Below are 22,840 nucleotides of genomic sequence, written 5' to 3' on the forward strand. Positions count from 1 at the left end.
TTCCTGTTGTCTGGACTGAAACACCTTGATGAATCTATGTATGCATGTAATAGTGCCCTGTGCCTATAGTAGAAAGTTGTTGACACATTAGTAGGTTGTCATGAATTGTAGCTTTTCCTCACATTTAATGCTGTTTTCACATGTAAAGTTTTATGTGCAGGACTTGTGCAGTTTCTCATATGGAAGTATTTTAGATTAAGATTTGTGCAAAGCATGAATACAGTACCCTCCCCCATTGTACTTTGAGGTACTCTTCCTTTGAATCTGGAGACTCCATTTAGTGTACATGATTAATAGCTGATAAACATATGCTCCATGAATTTGTCTAATCCCCCTTTAAAGTCATCTCACTCCCTGGTCTTCACCATTTATTGTGCCAAGAGAACTCTCATGATGCATTGTGTGAAGATGTCCTTTCTTTTGTCTTCCTTTAATCAATTGCCAATAAATTTCATTGAATGACCCATATTGTACTTTTTATTGTTTTTGCATGTATAAAAAGCCCCTCTCTTTTCCAGTTCTTCACATCATGCCTAATTTAAGGCATCTTGTTTTTATTATTGCTTGTTAGCCGCCCTGAGCCCGGCCTTGGCTGAGGAGGGCGGGGTATAAATAAAAATAATAATAATAATAATAATAATAATAATAATAATTATTATTATTATTATTATTATTATTATTATTATTATTATTATTATCTTAGTCATGCAGTTATCTGACTTAAACCCTTATCTCCATAGTTTTAAATATCAATTAGCTTCTTTCTAACCCCATGTTGAGGAGGTCAGCTTTAGTGAAAAACATGAAGAAGGGAGGATGCTTAGGAGAGCATCTCACACCCCTTTCTTTGCCCTGCAGTACTAAGAGTTGAGTCTTAATATCCAGTAGTTGCTGCTGTCACCAGTCCTTTTTGGTCACCTATATCCCCAGAAACAAGGGGTATGGAATGAGGATATCCAATTAATGGTTAAATCACGGGATCCTGGACTAGCAGGCTTCATGTCTCCAGCCAATCCATTGCAATTTATGTAGAGTGTAAAGTCAGCTCTCCAGCACTCTGTTTCTCCCTGACAATAGGGCAAATTACTGGATTTCCTAACTCTGTTCTTAGATTTCAATAGCGTTAAACCCAAAGCAACCTAGATGCGTGGTGATTCCCGAATCCTGAGGGTGGCAGTCACATACTGATTCCACTAGTTCAGTTGTGAAAGTTTATTAAGAGTACACCAGGAAAAGGGCAATAAGGTCCAACAGAAATATTAAAAAGAGCCGGAAGGCTCTAACACCTGATTACTTTTATTCTAATTGCTAATAGCACAATGATCTCAGTCTACTTACACATAGGCAGTGAGGCTGGTTAGCTTCCTGGTGATATGGAAGAGCCAGCCTGGATTCCTGATTATGAGAGGGACAAAAGTTGCAAGAGCAGCTCAGTTTTTAAATAATCTCTCTCCTCTCCCCTCTCCCTGAAGAGAGTGACCTTTGGATCTTTCTGACCAATGAGAGCCATAGTCATTTTGTCAAATTTGTCACATATCCCTGGTAGGCTTCTTAAGTACCTTTTTTCATGTGAGTAGAATTAGTGGGAGATACATGACAGTCTGACTTAGAGAAATGGTGGAAGTAGGATACCAAGGTCCTGTGTGACAGCAGGTCGCATATTTTTTGGTAAGGGAACATCAGTTCCACATTTGAGGTTTTTTAAAGACAGTAAACTATTTGAATATAACTTGGATTAAAACAAGATAATATCAAAAACCAGAGTAATAGCTTTCAACTTTAAATAAGTTCTTTCTAGGGAAGTTAGAATGGACTGAAAGGTCTGTAAAATATCTTGGTGAATTCTTAAGAAGGATATACAGTATATTAATGTAATTAAGAATAACTGCAGACTCTTAAGAAAATCAAGGTCTGGTGGTCTTGTCTATCAATTTAAATATCTTATTTGGATGAGGGTAATTAAGAATATAAGAACTGGAGTTGCAGCATTGTGAAACAGGGAGAAAGTGAATGGCTTAGTGTTGCATGAATGCACCTGACCTCCTTCCAGGCCCAGTGTTCGGAATTAGCCAGGCACATTTTGCACCTGGTTTTTGACACTTGTGACCAAATGAAGATGCCTGGATGGTGCCTGACATCTCCACCATCTGGAAGTGCATGCCTGAGGTTCATTGGACTGTTTTCACACACTAATACCACATCCTGTACAATTCTATCAGTTATATTTTATCTGTACAATTGAAAATAATTTCAGGAACCAAAATGCTTTTTCTGTGCAGCCTGGGCAGGAGCAGTCACCATTACGAAAAAGAGGTAGGAATAGGCTAATACATATGTGTACTCTCCCTGGATCGTGTGACTTTAAGTTCTCAAAGTTCTTAACCTAGCTCAAGGTTGTCATCTGAACTAGCCAGATATTTACCGTATTTTTCGCCCCATAGGATGCACCGGCCCATAGGACGCACCAAGTTTTTTGGGGGGGGAAATAAAGAAATAAAATTTTATTTCCCCCCCAGGCGCTTCAGACCAGGTCCGGGGACAGCGGGAAGACGCGCTGCACCTCCCAGCTGTCCCCGGAGCTTGCGGGGCTGGCGGCGGGGAGAAGCACGCGTCTCCCCGCCGTCAGCCTCCAAACCACATCGGGAGACAGCGGGATGGTGGCGTTCCGCCTCCCTGCTGTCCCCCGACCTTGTGGGGCTGGCGTTGCGGCTCTCCTGAAGCCTGGAGAGCGAGAGGGGTCGGTGCGCACCGACCCCTCTCGCTCTCCAGGCTTCAGCGAAAGTCTGCATTTGCCCCATAGGACGCACACACATTTCCCTTTCATTTTTGGAGGGGAAAAAGTGTGTCCTATAGGTCGAAAAATACGGTAATTGATAATCAGTCATAGTCCATCATATAAGACTTTAGAGCCATCTTACCCCTAGACATTTTGTTTTGCTGACTAACCTTGGTTTAAGGAGCTATTTGGCACTGAGATTATGTATCTGAGTTTCTAACACTGCCCAGGCCTATTCACTCTGCTTCAACCCACATGACCAAGAGAAGGAGTTCAGAACTTTCCACTTTGGCTTTTAGTTATTGTTTGGGAAACAAAGGCAAACACAAAACGTGGGAAGAGAGTAGGCTCACTCACGTCACCTTGAACCATGACTTAGCATGACATCTGAATGGAGCCAGTGTTTCTTCACTCTGTCCAGATTGTGTATAATTTTATAAACTTCTGCCATATTCCTTCCTCAGTAAATCTTTTACTATGCTAAATAGTTCCAAATACTTTTGCCTTTCCTCATAGAGAAGATGTTTCATTACCTTTATCATTCTTGTTGTCCTTTTATGTACCTTCTTCTGTTCTATGTTGTCCTCCTTGAGAGGGAGAGACTAGCAATTTTCTTTTCAGTCCCCTTAATCATTCCCAACATGGAATTTGCTGTTGCTATCCCAGCTGCAACATGCAAACTTTACATTTTCATTGTGCTATTTTTTATCTTCTGGTCTGTGACTGTCAGTTTAGACCTCCCCACCATCACCTGTGTATAGGTGAAGTTAGGATTATTTATTTCCTTCACTGGGCATTACCTTGAAGCAAGGAATTCTCATATAAATGATAATGAAATCATTATGAATTTAACCAAAAGGGAGCTTTTTTAGAAACCTGTTGATTTTTATCCCAGATAAGACTATGAGATTCACAGATATCATTAAAATGTATCAGATGTAGCAAAAAGCTGAAAGGTGAAGCAGAAAATTATTTTATGATTAGGAAAAAGGATTGTAGTGCTAAGCCTACAGTTGCATTACAAATAATCCAAACTGGTATTTTTATTAGACTGGCTCAGTGACCATTGTGATCCATCTTGGATATCCCATGAACAAGTAAAATTTTTTTTTAGAGATTGTATTGGGCAAATATGTTAATTTCGCTCCAGAAACCTTACCCTAAGTAGTTCAATATGTGAATTTTAACCCATTTGCAACTTAGAAATGCCAGCATTTGAGGAAAATGCATTATAGAGAGCTATAAATACTACATTGTTAATAACATATGCAGAGATTACAGGTTCGTTTCAGCAAAACTGAATCCAAGATAGATTGAACTAGCAGTTTCCATATCTTGCACTAGAAATCTGACGGATTTTTTCAAGCTGCAACTGCTGTATCTTAAAGTAGTTTCCCCATAGTCTTCCAGCTTTTAATATGCAGCTTTTTAATACTTTGCCACTTTAACATGTAGCTATTTTATTGTTTCTTTATCATTGCTAACATACATTGTAAAGCTCATATAGTCAATTATGATTAAGTGGTAAAGCTGTCAGGGCCTATGACCCTTGCTCAATTATTTGTTACAGCTTTTGAACAGCAAACACATCGAAATCTGTGGTTCCAAAAAGCAAAATATTAGACTTGAGTAACAACTTCTGTTGTTTTTTCTCTGTGTTAGTTTTGTATCCAGGAAATACATATTCTTATTTTGCATTATTCTGACCTTACTGATAGCTCTTTTTCTTGTTTGGAAATCACTTGGAGGTAATCAGAGGTTCTGAACAACTGTGTGTGCAAGTTTCAGAAGGAATTACATATTAATGTATTGCAGCAAAGAGAATTGTGGTATAACCTTTTTAATTTAGAGCACACTTTATTCAGGTAGCGATGTAGGCATCCAGGAAAGCTTGCATCATTTGTGTCAAGAGACTTCCAAGGTTTAGAGTACCTTGGCTGATACACCAACAGCAAGCATATCTGGGAGGAGATGGCCTGACACCACTTATCCAGACCCTGTTAAACCTCCTGCTTCAACAATACAGAGGTCACAAACATTTTTGGGATCTGTGGACACATTCATTATAGGATTAAAATGGATCCTTTTGAATTTGCATTATGTTATATGGGGTCCTTATGTTAAATTAAACTTTGCAGTGGTAGACTGCATGGTAAAAAATCAGACGCAGTGCTTGTTAGCACCCTGAAATATTGATTCAAGGTACAGATCCTCATGGATCTTCATATTTTTTTACACAGTACGCCAATAAAATCAGCAACAAATCACAGCACACAGATGTGAACTGCAATTTGATGGTAGTTTGACTGGATCCTTTGAAATTTTTTGAGAATCTATATGGATCTGTGTCGTGTTGGGAACTAAATCCTGTTATTTTTACAGTTTAGTCAATGAAGACAGCTGGGATCTGTGATTTGAAAGAGGTGGGGGAAACTGAAAATTTAGTCAGTTCCAATGGTATCCATTTCACTGGATCCAGCTTCCGTATGTGGGTGTTACATCTGTCTGTCTGTTTCTCTTGTGCACTTTTCCACACTTTTCCTCCATTCCTTACAGACACGGTCTGCAATTTAAAGCTCTGTGTCCAAGCACCTCTCCCTCCACCATGAAAACCTGCTCTTTAAAGCTCTGTCAGAGCAAACTTCAATCCATGGAAAACTCGAATTGACATTTGCTCTGATTCAGCTATCCTTCCCTTCCCACCTTCTTGACCACTTTGCTTTTTATTCAGCTGCTCAGGTTGCAGTCTGAGCCTTGAAAAGTATAGAAAGATGAAAGACAAAGTTGGAAGGGTAATGTTCTTTCCCACTTCATTTCAACTCAATGTGCTTTTCAAAGCTTAGATCAGCATTTCAGCTGCTGACCCAATCCATGAGGAGCACAGAGCTGAAATAATAATAATTTTATTATTTATATTCCGCTCATCTGGCTGGGTTGCCCCAGCCACTCTGGGCAGTTAAAAAGAGTGCTGCTCTTCCAGTTTCCTCCTTCATTGTTGCATACTTCTCAAGGGAAGCAAAGGTAACCTGTCCTTACCAGCACATAATGTTGGGGACAGTGAGAATATATATATGGGTTCAGAAGCATGGCAGGTGCCAGAGGTACTCCTCATAGGTACCATTTTGCCCAAGAATGTCACATAAACATACTCAGGATTATTTTAACACTGTGTATGCAGGCTCTTTAAAAAAAAAATCCAGAAAGTACAGTTGGGCTGCAAGATAGTGACCTGGGTATAGATGATTCAGTAACAGTATGCTGGTGTCTTATCAGCTACACTGGCTGACAGGCCTCATCTGCACTACAGTGGAACCTCGTGTTACATCCCGTCCTCCTAAAGAATGCTTCAGGTAATGAGCTCTGCTAACCCGGAAGTAGTTGCCCCTTGTGGTGAGCTTTGCCCTGGGATGCTAGCAGAAGTCGCACACCGGCGGTGCAGCAGCAGTGGGAGGCCCCATTAGCGAAAGCGCACCTCCTGTTAAGTACGGTTTCGGCTTAAGAACAGACCTCCGGAATGGATTAAGTTCGTAACCGGAGGTAGAACTGTATACATTAAAAGCAGCATCATAATACTTTAAACAATCATGGCTTCTCCCAAAGAATCCTGGGAACTGTCATTTGTTAAAGATGCAGAGAGAGAGTTGTTAGGAGAGACCTTTTTCCCTACAGAACTACAATTCCCAGGGAAGAGGGATTGGCTGTCAAACCAGGGGTCTTCTAACAACTCTCAATCCTTAAACTACAGTTCCCAGGATTCTTTGGGAAAACGCAACAACTATTTAAAATGATATGATACTGCATTAAATGTATAGTGCAGATGAGGTCCCAGTCTCTTTTCTGACTCTTGGTTTTAACCTTAAATGCCCTCAATTGGCTTAGGACCAGGACATCTTAAAATAATCTTCTCCCAGTTATATCCACCCACATTTTGAGATAGTCTTCTTTAGGGATGAGCATACCTTTCAACTTTGGTGTTCTCAGTTTCTGATTTTTCTAATTTTAGTTTTCCAAATTTCTGCAGCAATTCGTGGATTAGAAATATTAATAATGAAAATTTATCAGCATTTTAGTACAAATTTCTTCTAATAATTACATGTTTATTGTACAGTTTTGACTACACATTTTGCAAGAATTCCCCCTAATATTTTGTATGTTATTTTCATAAATATATTCATTTTTATGAACACTTTCCACTGATACAGGCAGTTTTATAAACATTGGTTGGAGAGTTGCACTGCAAAATTCAGATAAGTGCAAATTTCGAATGATAGCTGCATTTGGTTCTTATATTGTTTCAGAAGTGAACATTGGGCAGGTTCACCTTTAAATGTAAATGATATCTAATTTCTCCCCTATCCCTACTCTTCAGGGTCTCTACTCCTAATACCCTTGCCAAATGGTAGCTACCAGGAGAAGGGCCTTCTTGTTAGTAGCATATCAGCTGTCCCCTGAGAGGCTTTCCTGGTGCCAGTCTCACCTTCACAGTCATTTTGGCACAAGGTGAAGACTATTTGGTACTCCTAGGTTGTGTTCTTAGGTGTATTTTCTCTTCTTAAAGATTAAATTTAGGTCCTTCCATTGGCTCAACAATTGTGTGATGCTGGCAAAGGTTAAGGTTTGGGAATCTAACATGTCTATTTTAATGCCAGCCGTGTCTCCATTGTTGCTGTTAGTCTTTCATCCCTCTTTCTTCAATAGACACAGAGCTTTTGAGTCTGAGGTATGGTGTGCTAAGTGGTTGTATTAGTTCTCCAATTTCTTTATGCAGAACACTAATTACTGAACACATGGTTAGAGAGAATTTTAGAGCCACATTACTATCATGGTTCTCTTGGGTTCAGCTGTGCTCTTTTTTTGTTGAAGCCTGAGATTTATCATGTTGCCTATAGAAGGCTTACTTTGTTTGCTGGAGACTGTGAGTAGTAAGACGGGTGTGGCCCCAAACATGTATAGGTTACTGATAAACCACGAGGAAGGTGCAGTAGATGGTCTTTGTATGTGCTGAAAAGAAAATAGTTAAGTAGAAATAGATGATGGACAACTGATCTCACTTTGGGATAAACCTTTCAAATCAATAACTCTGATTAAGAGATCATTATTAAAACTAATTCATAACTGCTATCTTATTCCACAGAAGTATGTCATATCAACCATAAATCCTCTCCATTGTGTTGGAGAGAGTTCAGGTAATTGAAACTTACCTTCATATGTGGTGGGGAAGCCACAGAGTTTGGGAATTTTGCCAGTGAGTTTTTGTGAAATTAGAGCCATTACAAGACAGGCTGCAAAAAACTCGCTGCAACTGGCTCTTTTAAATTTATTTCTAGGTCATCATAGAAATATGAAAAGTAGCAAACTAATAAACAGTTTGTTATCTGCAGTCAGTGTTGGTGGCATGGGCCTGGTGTGACTTCTGTGCAGTAAGGACTCTCCTCCCTGCAAGAGAGGGGAGTGGTTGTGGGCGGGAGCCGAGCACCGCCCCTAGCAGGGGGCATTAGCCCCCTGCCTCCACCTCACCTGGCTGGCGCCCACGCCCCCTCGGCAGGCACCCAACCAGGTGCCTGGGAGGGGGCGTGCTTAGCAGCCTTTTGCTGCGGTGCCAGCCTCTCCCCGGCCTCATTCTTCGTCATCTCACCGCGAGTCACCCACCCTCCACTCCCTTTGAGTTAGGGCTTAGGTCATTGGCCTTGCTATGGACCTTAGGTTGGTCGCCCTGGTTGTCTAGGGGGCCTGGTAGGAGTTTTTCCATTTGGCATTAGGCTTTTTGGTTTTTTCGCCTACCTCGTAGCAATCGTCACAACTTTTGTGGTATGGTATTGGTGGGTAGGTTAGGCATTGGAATAATGTGTTGTGGTGTGTCGAAGAGCTAGGTGTGGCCATCGCCTATGCCTTCAATTTAGGGGTATTCCGTTAAAGGAATCTGGCGGTCGTGTATTTCTGTCTGATGCCTGCTTGGCGGGAGGCCATGGCACGACCCCCGGTGACATCAGGGGAGAGCCTATAGTTGGATTAGCATCAACAGGCTCCACCTACTGGTGAATAAACCCATTTGCTTGAGAGATCCAATGCCTAAGCCAATACCTTTTCACTGCTGTAATCAATAAAGTTGTGGCCTTTCCTTGCCCATTAACCTTATATAACGTGTCCTTGTGTATTTCTTTCCACACTGCGGGGTCGGGTCCTCGAACCACAACTATAGATTCTTGCTACCAAAAGGTCTAAAGAGGCAGCATTACTTGAGAAATTGATACATAAGTTTAAGTGGATGTGGAAATGGAGTCAATGTGGACATGACTTGTTTTTGGCAGCTTGGCATGATTTTACTGTTTTTGCAAACATGAAGGAACATGGTTGTCTTCTACCTGACAGATAACAAAGTTGAGTAAGTATAACCTAGTATTGACATTATTGTCAGTCCGCAACAGTTTCTCTGTAATTGATTTCATGTATTTTGGGGGATTTTAAAAAAACCTATATTGACCCAGATTATTATTTTTGCTTTGTTTGTTTAGTGGTTTTATATTTGAGATACATACTTTGCTATAATTGTAAAATTTCATAAAAGTTCTGCATGGTTCCCCAGCTCCATTCCCATGTTAACACTTGCTCTGATAACATTCTACTTTGATTGCTGCAAATTTTTTTTGAGGAGCTGTTTGGGAAGCTGTAGAACGCAGCTGCTAGGAAGTTAACTAGGTACACCAGGTTAGGACAATATAGCACTAGTCCTGAAGAACCTGTGGTGGCTGCCTATACATTTCCAATCCCAATCCAAGGTGATGGTGTAGATATATGAAACCATAAATGACTTGTGGCCTGAATATGTGAATAATTTCTCCCTCATGGGCTTATCCATGTGTTAAGATCAACAGGAGATGCATTTTTCATGGCTACATCACCAGACACAGGATGTAGCATGGTGGCACAGAATGGACCTTCTTAGTAGTGATTGCCTGGCCTTGAAATGATCCCTGGTCTAAGATGCATTTGATGCTGACATTTGTTTTTTGCCATTGTTTAAAGATGTAGTTAATAAATTATAGTCGTACCTTGGGTTACAAACACCTCGGGTTACAAACTCCGCTAACCCGGAAGTAGTACCTCGGGTTAAGAACTTTGCCCCAGACTGAGAACAGAAATTGCACACTGGTGGCGGCAGCAGGAGGCCCCATTAGCTAAAGTGGTACTTCAGGTTAAGAATCGTTTCAGGTTAAGAATGGACCTCTGGAACGAATTAAGTTCGTAACATAATGTACCACTATATAAGTTTGTGGGGTGTTTTATATATCGAGAGAGAGAGAGAGAGAGAGAGAGAGAGAGAGAGAGAGAGAGAAAGTATTGGACCTTCTATTGTGTGAACATGCTTAGGATTTACACTGTAGGAGAGTGGCTTTTTGTTGTTGTTTAGTCGTGTCCGACTCTTCGTGACCCCATGGACCAGAGCACGCCAGGCACTTCTGTCTTCCACTGCCTCCCGCAGTTTGGTCAAACTCATGCTGCTAGCTTCGAGAACACTGTCCAACCATCTCGTCCTCTGCCGTCCCCTTCTCCTTGTGCCCTCCATCTTTCCCAACATCAGGGTCTTTTCCAGGGAGTCTTCTCTTCTCATGAGGTGGCCAAAGTATTGGAGTCTGAGCTTCACGATCTGTCCTTCCAGTGAGCACTCAGGCTGATTTCCTTAAGAATGGATAGGTTTGTTCTTCTTGCAGTCCATGGGACTCTCAAGAGTCTCCTCCAGCACCATAATTCAAAAGCATCAATTCTTCGCGATCAGCCTTCTTTATGGTCCAGCTTTCACTTCCATACATCACTACTGGGAAAACCATAGCTTTTACTATACGGACCTTTGTTGGCAAGGTGATGTCTCTACTTTTTAAGATGCTGTCTAGGTTTGTCATTGCTTTTCTCCCAAGAAGCAGGTGTCTTAATTTCATGGCTGCTGTCACCATCTGCAGTGATCATGGAGCCCAAGAAAGTAAAATCTATCACTGCCTCCATTTCTTCCCCTTCTATTTGCCAGGAGGTGATGGGACCAGTGGCCATGATCTTTGTTTTTTTGATGTTGAGCTTCAGACCATATTTTGCGCTCTCTTTTTTTCACCCTCATTAAGAGGTTCTTTAATTCCTCCTCACTTTCTGCCATCAAGGTTGTGTCATCTGCATATCTGAGGTTGTTGATATTTCTTCCAGCAATCTTAATTCCGGCTAGGGATTCATCCAGCCCAGCCTTTCGCATGATGAATTTTGCATATAAGTTAAATAAGCAGGGAGACAATATGCAGCCTTGTCGTACTCCTTTCCCAATTTTGAACCAATCAGTTGTTCCGTATCCAGTTCTAACTGTAGCTTCTTGTCCCACGTAGAGATTTCTCAGGAGACAGATGAAGTGATCAGGCACTCCCATTTCTTTAAGAACTTGCCATAGTTTGCTGTGGTCGACACAGTCAAAGGCTTTTGCATAGTCAATGAAGCAGAAGTAGATGTCTTTCTGGAACTCTCTAGCTTTCTCCATAATCCAGCACATGTTTGCAATTTGGTCTCTGGTTCCTCTGCCTCTTCTAAATCCAGCTTGCACTTCTGGAAGTTCTCGGTCCACATACTGCTTGAGCCTTCCTTGTAGAATTTTAAGCATAACCTTGCTAGCGTGTGAAATGAGTGCAATTGTGCGGTAGTTGGAGCATTCTTTGGCACTGCCCTTCTTTGGGATTGGGATGTAGACTGATCTTCTCCAATCCTCTGGCCACTGCTGAGTTTTCCAAACTTGCTGGCATATTGAGTGTAGCACCTTAACAGCATCATCTTTTAAAATTTTAAATAGTTCAGCTGGAATACCATCACTTCCACTGGCCTTGTTATTTGCAGTGCTTTCTAAGGCCCATTTGACTTCACTCTCCAGGATGTCTGGCTCAAGGTCAGCAACCACACTACTGGGGTGTACGAGCCATCCATATCTTTCTGGTATAATTCCTCTGTGTATTCTTGCCACCTCTTCTTGATGTCTTCTGCTTCTGTTAGGTCCTTACCACTTTTGTCCTTTATTATGGTAATCTTTGTACGAAATGTTCCTTTCATTTCTCCGATTTTCTTGAACAGATCTCTGGTTCTTCCCATTCTGTTGTTTTCCTCTATTTCTTTGCATTGCTCGTTTAAGAAGGAGAGTGGCTAGATGCCTGCAAATGTCCCAAGCACTTAGGTCATATTTGAGGAAACTTCAGATTAACAAATGTGCTTTAAGCACTTGCAGTTATTTAATTTCTGTACTGTTTACACTGAGTGAAGAATTAAAATGAGGAAGAAACAAGGGTACAGAATGCTCCTTAAAGAGAAGAGTAACATTCTGTTCTGGCTCCTTCATTGTTTATTCATGTGAATGTTGCAGGAGTAAGGTCCCTCTGTTGCTGTTCCCTGGTAACACTGTCTAGCACTGTAGGCAGCAGAACCAAGGAGTGCTCAAGGATAGCTTCTTGTAACCTCATTGAACATGTTGCTCCTTTGGGAGAAAATAGTGTTGTGTACTCTTGCTATTAAAACGTCTGTTGCAAGTGCAGAATCCCTGCATAAATTTCTTACATTCACATGAACATTGTTGGACACGGTTGTAGGTTTGTTCAGTGGGTCCTCCAGTATTTGGACATTAGCTAACATACAGTGCAATCCTAAGCATTTTTACCCAAGGGTAAGTTCTAGTGCAATTTCCTTCCTAGTAAGTGAGTATTAGATTACAACCTTCAAATTACAACATTGATTGGAGGAACCCTACTGACTATACATATTTGTGCATGTTTTGTCCTTCAGGTTCTACAGTGCATTGGACACTCAGGTCAAACTCAGATTCAAAGTTTTGTGATAATGGTTGTTGTTGTTTTATTTCTTAGATTTGGTAGTCACTTGTTACCCAAAGGTCTCCAAGTTTCTTATGACACATCTAAAAACATAAACATGAATTATACCATTAAAATAATTCATGCAAAACACCTACAGTTCCCTCTCTCTCTCTCTCTCTCTCTCTCTCTCTCTCACACACACACACACACACACACACTCTCCAACCCCCCACAACTGTCACAAAGGAGCTTTGGAAGCACACTACTAATACTTTAATGGGCTAGTCTGTGCTGTAAATCTAAATTTTTGGAAAACTTGTGAACTGGTTTTTAAAAGTCTTTTAGACTGAAAAAGTGAATTGTTGTGGACCATAATGTGTAGTTGTTTGCCAGTGCTGGGCAGTATTGGATGTTTTGCAATGTGCAGATTGCTGCTTTAGATACTTGGAATCTTTCATGTTTTTTGTGCTACTACAGCTAAAGTCAATCCATAGGGATTTAATTCTAAGTAAATGCTTTAGGAATAAAAGGGCAGCCAAGATTAGAAAAGCTAATAGTTGGAGTAATGTTTTTTCCCAAGAGGCAATGATCCCACACCCTTTTCAATAAACTAGGATAAACCAGCACAAGTTACAATTATGCTCATATTTAGTACCGACACTGTTCAGTATTGTATTATTATATGGCAGTCAATGTATATGTTGCTTTAAGTTGGGGATGGGAAACCTATGGCCCTCCAGATGTTCCTGCACTACAACTCCCATCATTTCCGATCATCGGCTCTGCTGGCTTGAGCTAATGGCAGTTGGAGTAGAAAAACATCTGGAGGGCCACATGTTTCTCCATGTCTGCTTTAAAACAAAGAAAAGCGGGTTCCTATGGCAAGAAATTTGCCTTCATTACGATGAAGCATCTGAGAAATTGGAGGTGATACACAGATGTGATATATAGGCTTAAAATCATAGCTCCCCTTTCCCTGACTTGTCAGTACTGTAGAGGCCACTATAATACATATTTAATGGGTAGCTGCAAGAGAAGAAACTGGGTAGCATGCAATAATACAATTTTAAGAATAATTTATATACTCCTGGAATTCTCTTACATGGGGCTGCAATGTTTAGATTTGCTTAGCTTCAGCAGTGCTGCAGCTTCATGTTCTCTTGAGTCCATTATTGGACTCTTGTTCAGATGATTCTCTTTAGAAATAAGGATGGGATTGTATTGCATGGAAGTAAATTATAGAGCGCAAAATAGCATGCCTGAAAAATTAAAACCAGACAATAATTTTAAAAGTAGTGGCGAAGGAAGGTTTACTATATTGTACTCTACAGAATGGTGTGCATTTCCTGCAAGATGATTACTAACCAACTTGAGCTGTAGTGACAGTTTTGAGCTACAAGTCAAGCTGGTTTCCTTGAAGTCTTATCAGATCAGATGCTATTTTGCTTTGTTTGAATCGCATAAACAGTAAATATTTAGATGAGTATGTGGGTGTTGACCCTCTGTATAATAATACAGAATGTTAAACTGATGTATCATGAACAAATCTAATTAGGCTATGTTTTAAAGTGTGAGTCTGGTTTTTTAAGTAGAAATTAGACATTCAACCATAAAGGAAAAACTACATGTATGCAATCCTTAATTTTTCTTTCTCATCATGTGAAAAATCTAAATTTACATTCCTGGAAAACTACGCTATTGTGTTCAAGAGTTAAATTAGACAGCAATCCCTTACCACCACTATTGGGTTGCTGCTTATACTATTCCATTTTCTGCAAGTGGCCTCCATGTTTATTTTTCCAGTTCCATCATTTTAGGATGGTCCTTTTTCACTGTCTAATGTAACATATTATGGAAATAGATGGTAAATTGAAGGGTTTTTTAGGATTGAAGTAATATTTATTTAAAGATGCGTAGCCTCCAATCAAACAATCTCTGGGGCATATTAGTTACATTAGCAAGAGTTAATAGCTCATATTATAGTGTTACTGTAACAAAGAGAGCTAATGTGGGGTCATAGTAAAGTCTCTCCACAGCTGTGTAATATTCCTGCTACTGCTATTCTTATATTCTTATATTCTTCAGTATATATTATTGTATTCTTATGTTCTTCAATGTGCTTCCATTGGAAATCACATAGGGGAAGGGACTTCTCACATAGGCCAGATGAAACATGGCTCCTGGTTGGAATGGTGGCCAGGAAGAACAGTAGTCAAACATGATGTTACCCCTTTTTTTGTTCCTGCTCCAGTCCTTGGGAACTTATGGTGATCAGTTTCATAGATTACAAGTATCATTTACACACTATCTTCTGGATAAAGAAGGATTGGTGATTGTTGCAAAAATTGGTACCACAAAAGCTAATTACTGTACAATGAAACAAATCAAATATTTGTTCCAAAGTATACGGACTTCCTGACCAAAACCTCACACTCTTAAAGATTTCTTAAGCAAAATAGATGCATACTCAGAAGGTTTCACTTAGTGCCTGCATCAAAATTGTGGCCCTATTGGGGAAGGATCCCCAGCGAGCTCCATTAACATAGTTAATTAACATCTAAAAAAGTTACATTTAAAAGAATAGTAAAATGGTTAAATACTTTCTCATCCAGTGATCTCAGGGTTGCCAAGAGTGGTGTCTTTCGGCCATCAAATGTCTGGGTGGGTAAACAGAAATGTTTTCAAATTCCTCCTGAAAGTCTGTATGATGGAAACAGATACATCTCATTCAAAACATGGGAACCACCAAGGAAAGGGCCCTGTCATGGATCAAAACCAACCAAACAGTTGTAGAGGATCATCTCTGACTTAATTAGATAAAACCCATTGTGTGTGAAGGTACTCATAGCCAAAGTGGAGGAATTAATCCCTTCTCCCCTCCTCCAACTGAGACCTTCAGAGAAGGTGCTTCAGTCTCTGTACTATTTTAGACTATAAGCTGCTTTATCTTTCTGTTAAGAAATACTGAATAAAACATTTTTTAAACAAACCAAATGACTCAATTAGTGACATTTTCTGCTGTAAACCTTTTGATAATCAAAAACATCAGTAGCATTGTTAACAATGTTAAAGGCAGTGTGTGCATTCATAGTGTTGGTTTCATTTCAAGGTGATGGCTGATTGTCAGATTAAATATAACCTGATAGTATAGTTTAGAGCAGTGTGGTATGCCATACTAGTAGGCAGATTAGATGTGAAGGAAGCTGCATCTGTAGCAAAGAAATCATTAGAGGGTAAAGGTTGAGATGATGGCCTACTTGAAGTGTCTTGAAGTGTCTCAGAAAAAATATTTGCTGGCCAGGGAAACAAAGTGCCAGAACAATCTGCACGTGCATTATTTTGCTCCAGGCTTTACAAGGAAATGGGATAGATTTCTTCATTCTCTGTTTCCTACCCGTTCACCTTAGTGTCATGCCTAGAGTTGTTTGTATGAGGAGAAATATATTAGCAGGAGCACCAGAAACAGTCTGATTTTTAATTCTTCCTTGGGACAGTAAGCACTTCTCGGAAATAAATAATGATTGTGCCATAATTCCCCTACCAGTTTTACTTAGATGGTTCTGGTCAAATCTAGGTGTCCTCCTGTGATTGTCTCCTGAATGTTCCCTGTAACATTACAACCCTGGGTCCAGAGAGAGAGGCTCTTTCTTTCTAAATATTCTGATCATTTATAAATATATGGTGTTTGCAAAGGAAAAGCACCAGATCTAGTTGAACTGACATATAAACCAAGCAGGTTGCTTCTCGCCAACCTAACCTTTATAGATTTGATTTTATTTGTTGTTCAAACATATTTCTATAACAATCTGTATTTCAGAAGACACACGCTTCTAATTCCCAAATAGCATCTGAGCTGTTTAGTTAGATGCTAAATATAGTTAATGCTAAATACACTTGTGTGTAAGCCAAACTTACTGGTCCTTCAGTGGAAGTTGTTTCAAAGTAAGCATGACTAGGTTGATGGGTCAATCTGTGAGGAAAAGCACTGACAATAGAATATTTCATTTCCTCTAGTTTATAGTAAAAGTAAGTTTTTAAAAACTGATTTATAAAAATGTCTATGAGAAACATCTGTGTCCTGTTGTACCAACAGTTGGAAGGAAATTTTATGCAGAGACCTTTATTGCAAAGCTAAATGAGGACTATGATAACAATAGCACACTTTCATTTATTCTAGAAATACTGTCCTTTTCTCCTTTTTTTTTTTTTTTAGCTTTAATGCTATGTATTTGTTCTTTTCTAGGATCGAAACAGAATGTATGACAGTCTGAATATGCATTCCTTGGAAAATTCACTCATTGATATAATGAGGGCTGAACATGATCCTCTTAAAGGTATGTTACTTCTGTAGGTTAATGTTTCAGTCTGTAGGAGAGCTCTTTCACCATTACTGTATTTTTCCTTACTTGAAAAAAGTAATGTTGCATTGGTGTTTAATCATATGCTTACACTGAATAAAGCAAGATAGGTCCTATTCAGATGTGATTGTTGGAAGTTATGCCCTTTTCCACAGTTCTCTCCTGGAAAAGATACGGAGAGAGCTTTGGGCTTTTAAAAAATATTATTATTTTATTAAATTTGTATACCACCCATCATCCAAGTATCACATGTTCTCTTCCCTGCTGAAATGAGGAAATGCTGCAGGCAAATATCCAATTAAATCAATTTCTTCTTGGTGAGCAGAAGAATGAAGCATATTGGGAACCATAGGTGCCAACTCCCGGGGGCCCTGGGTGCCCAAGCAAATTAGTCTCCTTGGTTCTGTGGTTTATTCTTTTGACAATACAGTGGTACCTCAGGTTAAGTACTTAATTCGTTCCGGAGGTCCATTCTTAACCTGAAACTGTTCTTAACCTGAAGCACCACTTTAGCTGCCGCCACGCTGCCACCATGCGATTTCTGTTCTCATCCTGAAGCAAAGTTCTTAACCCGAGGTACTATTTCTGGGTTAGCGGAGTCTGTAACCTGAAGCATCTGTAACCCGAGGTACCACTGTATGTTTACATTTGTAGCATCAAAAATGAAGCATTTAGAACTATAAGCATGTTTCAGATTTAGATTCTGACTGAGTCTTGCCCAGTTTGGGTTTGTTTTTAAAATTCATCTAAAGCACTATCCTGTACATATCTACAGATAAGAAAGCACCATTGACTTCCTGGGATACAAACTCTCAGATAAGTTTGCATACCATAGCCTACTAAATGTATGTATTGACTATAATGCTAAACACACTTAATAGGAATTAAGTCCCATTGAGCTCAGGCTGGTGCTGTTACTTTATTGAGAATTGTATTTATGTTTGAAAATCAGACTTTAAAGAATAAATTGGGTAACACAGATTGATTGAATAAATAAATAAATCTTGGATTAATCAGGGTCTTGATTTTGTCAGGATTTAGAAAAGCAATTTAACAGAATGTCAATTCTATGAAGTAACAGCTTGTTGCCTTTTTGTCGTTTTGCATCTCTTACTAAGTCCTTAAATAGCTATAATAATCTAACCTTGTAAATAAGCCCACAAAGTTTCAAAAGTTTTTACTCGTTTTCTGGATGGTGGCATAGGAGGAACCAAGAGTTCTATCCCGTCTCCACCATTCCACTGGAGGCGGGGGCGGGGGGTGGGCTTCCTTACATTGATATCCTACTTGTTTCCTATGTGGTATACAGAGGAGGGATGGTGGGCTCCATCCTTCATCAACCATCTCCCACTGCCTTGTCTGACTACCATCCTTGCGGCGTCTGATGAGTCCTTAAATGCACGACTGTAATAATTATTTGATGAGGACTATCATTGGTATAGTTTAAAGTTACTAAAGCTAATCATTTTTTGATCCAGAAAGGGCTTTTTCTATTATTTTTGTTCACAGTGATTTAAGCAACTTCTCCCAAAATGCTATTGTTGCCTGACCAGGGGTGTCTTTCATCGCTGTCTTGATAGCGCTTACAGTTGTAATGGGAACGTCATTCTGCAATGGTTGAATGAGGAGCTCCAGAGATGCATGCACAAAATCTGGAATGAGGAGTGCAGAATTGTGTGCTGCACCTGCTCCAGTTCATTTTGATGGGGCTTATGCAGAGAACCTCTTGTTAAGTTGTTCCTTAGGAGCCTAAACTGAAGATTTGCTGAGTGGCAACATAATGCATTATTTGGAGCATATCCACATTACATTGCTCAGCATTCTCCTATTATGTTAGCTCAGTAAAATGTACAGCTGCCTTGAAAGTTCATAGGCAACTACAACTATTTTTTAAAAATTAAAAAATTGTCCAGTTGCACCTTGGAGACCAACCAAGTTTGTTATGGGTATAAGCTTTTGTGTGCATGCACATTTCTGATCAGCGTTCTGTACTCTAAACAGAAGCAAATAAAGGAGGAACTCTTCTGAAGAAGTGTGCATGCACACGAAAGCTTATAACCAGAACAAACTTAGTTGGTCTCTAAGGTGCTACTGGGGAAAAATTAATTTTCTATTTATTTATTTCGACTGCGTCAGACCAACACGGCTAGCTACCTGAATCTACAACTATTTAAGATTAAGGTGCAAAAATTGCAGGGTTAAATGGAATTGTGCCATTGCTGTGCTGTCCATAGTTGGAGTATAGGTGGTACTAGGTTTGCCAAATCAGAATATTAAAAATAAAAGATGCAGCTGGGCAATCACGTTGGGGGCTTTTGATCTGAAATGAGAGGACCTTACTTTTGTATGGCCTGGACACTGATTTCACTCAGTAAAGTATTGCATTTTTAAAAATGAGAAAAAGGATGCTAATCTATATAGAGTTTAATTAAATCTGTCTTAAAACAGAAATTACTGCTTTCATATGTATTTAGATGCCTGTTTGAGTCAGTAGTATTTAATACATTCACTTGATCTAAATTATGTATGCAAAGTCCTGCATGAATGGACCCTTCATGATTTGTCATCGGTCATCCTGAAGACAGAGCAGTGATTCTAAAAGCTACGGTATATTAGTATATATTTGGGGATTATAGCAGATTTATTTAGAGCTTGAGGTAATATGCCAGTCTTCCATATCATAGCAAAACAAAGCAGCTGTTGTATGTTACTAAAACTTCTTAGTAAAATACAAAACCTTTTGTTATGTGGTTCTAAATATTCAGAATTCAATTATTATAGGAGTTCTCTCTTTAGTATTTTCTAACTTAAATTCTAAAATGTACCAGCCAGAAAACATTCATGGAACTTGTATTATCTTAAAATATTTATTTAAATGTTTGGAGTAAATGAAAACCAGCTATACCAGAATAAATGATTTTGTTTGAGCTGTAGTGTCAGAAGATGTGTTTGAGATTTGAGCCGCTTGATATTTCTCCAGTGTGACGGAGTTTAAGCAGTTAGGTAGAAGTTTTCATAGTAAGAATGGAAAAGGAGACTTGGAATAGTCGGCACTATTTCTGGATTTCTTGAAACAAAGAGAACCTTTGTCCTCTTGGAGCTGATCCCAAAGCACATTGCAGATCTTGTGACCAGAGAATTAAGGTTAAGAAGTTCATTCTTTCAACTTAAGTTGGCTCAAGGGTGGTGTTGGCTAATCGAGTAAAATATTAGCTGGTTCTGCTCTTGAACAAAATGGAGTTATGGTGGGTGGGTGTATCCACGTATATAACCTTCTTGGTAGTGGCACTCTCCCTGTGTCAAGGAAATAAACAACTATCTGACTTTTAGAAGACACCTGAAGGCGGTTCTGTTTAGGGAAGTTTTTAATGTTTGATGTTTTAGCGTGTGTTTACTGTTCTGCTGGGAGCAGCCCAGAGTGGCTGGGGAAACCCAGCCAGAGAAGTGGGATATAAATAAGATTTTTTTTATTTTTATTAAGTATTTTTGCACATCTTCTTTTTTCCATTGAATATAATGGCTAAAATCCTACAACTATTTGTTCTTAGGTCGCTTGAATTACCCACATCCAGGAACTGACAATCTTCTAATGTTAAATGGTAAGAGCTAGTCTTCTAGCAGTTTAATTTTCTATTATCGTAGTAAGCTTATTTTTTTATGTACCGCTGCATTCTGTTACTGAATAATCCACAAATAATCAAAGATAGCCAGCTTTTTTGAGAACCATGCCTGTCTTCCACTTCCAAAAAGTAGTAGCTCATTTTACAGTATGTTTATATATCGTTGTATCCAGTGCATTTTGTGTGTGGAAGTACTCGACAATGTGGAGTACTGGTTTCTCTATTTTTGCTGCTCACAGAAGCCATTTTGTGCTAGCACCCACAAAACTTACATCAATATAAAACTACTGGCGTTAAAATAAAAAAACAGAAACCAAATTTACTAATTCCAGCATTTCAGGTATGCTTTTCCTCCTCCATCTGCTTTATTTTCTACCAATATATGACAATTCATTTGAGATTCTGTCATCTGACACACTTACTTTACATGGTTGAAATAAGTTTGCTTTTCTGTAATGATGCTTCCTGCAAATTGTGTTTGCTACCAGGGGTGCCAACTTGAATAAAATATTGTGTGGGCCCGGGTAAGCCCCAGCCCACATAATCTATCACATGATGCAGTGTACACATACAATTTGAATGAGAATGCCCATCAACTTTGTGGGGGCCTGGCCCCCTCAGATATTTTATTGTGGGGACTGAAGCCCCCATGGCCCCTAGGAGCTGGTTCCTGTGTTTACAACTAAAAGGATTTAGATTTAAAACACTCCTTGGGTGCATAGGATTGCAGTCTTACTTGGAACTAATGAAATCAGTGGGATTTACTTCTGAATAAACATGCATATAATTATGCTGTTAGGCAATAGAGTGAGGGCATTTGCAGTTTTATAAACACAGAATTCGATGATCTACTGTATAGTTTGCCATGCCTGCATTTATGAATAGTGAAGAATTCAAGTTTTAATACTTCATATAAATGCAAAAACAAATCAGAATTGCCACGACCATAGGAGCGTACAGTGGTACCTCGGGTTAAGTACTTAATTCGTTCCAGAGGTCCGTTCTTAACCTGAAACTGTTCTTAACCTGAAGCACCACTTTAGCTAATGGGGCCTCCTGCTGCTGCTGTGCCACCAGAGCATGATTTCTGTTCTCATCCTGAAGCAAAGTTCTTAACCCAAGGTAATATTTCTGGGTTAGCAGAGTCTGTAACCTGTAGCGTATGTAACCCGAGGTACCACTGTACATAGATCTGTTTTTTTCATTATTAACAGTAGTACATACTGTAGTACAGTAATGGGAGAGATATTTGAACTGATAGTTAAAGGTAAAGGGACCCCTGACAGTTAAGTCCAGTCGCGGACGACTCTGGTGTTGGAGCTCTCATCTTGCTTTATTGGCCGAGGGAGCCGGTGTACAGCTTCCGGGTCATGTGACCAGCAGGACTAAGTCACTTCTGGCGAACCATAGCAGCGCATGGAAACGCCATTTACCTTCCCGCCGGAGTGGTGCCTATTTATCTACTTGCACTTTGACATGCTTTTGAACTGCTAGGTTGGCAGGAGCTGGGACCGAGCAACGGGAGCTCACCCCGTCACGGGGATTCGAACCACCGACCTTCTGATCTGCAAGCCCTAGGCTCTGTGGTTTAGACCACAGCACCACCCCGCATCCCTTGAATTGATAGGATGTTGCAAAAATCAGGTATTACAGGATGTTGTAAAGATTAGATATTATATTTATTTATTAAGGGATTTCCCCACCCCACAACTTTTGAAAACACACAAAACAAATATAGAAACTAAGGCAATATAAAAAATAATGCTTAGAATGTTGGATTATGACCTGAGAGACTCAGCCATGAAGCTCACTGGGTGACCTTGGGCCAGTCACCATCTCTTAGCCTAACGCCCTAACCTACCTCACAGGGTTATTGTGAGGAGGAAACAGGAGGAAAACCATTTGTACCACCTTGATCACCTTGGAAACGCAAACAAACAAGTGTGTGTGTGCAGAATATATTAATCTAATTATTGGTAATTGTGCAGGTTGGTAGTCCAGTACTTAGTATGTATTTCAAACTGTACAAATGGTGTTTAAAATGGTGGTTTTAAAGATTTTCTCCAAAAGTAGTTTTAGACCAGCATAAGCATTTTACAGATCGGATGAATATTTACAAAAAGTGCAATCTAGATGTTGGAATTCCAGAACTTCTAGAGATTGAGCAGCGGATAACAGCTGCTGAAATAAAGAATTAAAAATACCACTCAGTAGTAAAAGATCTGCTAGATTAAAAGTACTTTTTGCTGGAAATTATTCCCT

At 39.6% G+C, this 22,840-nt stretch overlaps 1 protein-coding gene across 4 annotated transcripts in view; it reads left to right on the forward strand.

The window, feature by feature from the left end:
• Window positions 1–22,840, forward strand: part of CPEB2 (cytoplasmic polyadenylation element binding protein 2) — a 68,349-nt gene that overhangs the window by 12,841 nt on the left and 32,668 nt on the right. For all 4 annotated transcript variants that reach the window (XM_083630401.1, XM_083630403.1, XM_083630402.1 and 1 more), the window contains exons 3-4: window positions 16,844–16,934; window positions 20,507–20,557. In XM_083630401.1, coding sequence (XP_083486527.1) covers window positions 16,844–16,934; window positions 20,507–20,557 — 142 coding nt within the window. The remainder of the gene's footprint in view (window positions 1–16,843; window positions 16,935–20,506; window positions 20,558–22,840) is intronic.

Source organism: Podarcis filfolensis (genome assembly GCF_964270895.1).
Source record: "Podarcis filfolensis genome assembly, chromosome: 9".
NCBI classification, from domain to species: domain Eukaryota; kingdom Metazoa; phylum Chordata; class Lepidosauria; order Squamata; family Lacertidae; genus Podarcis; species Podarcis filfolensis.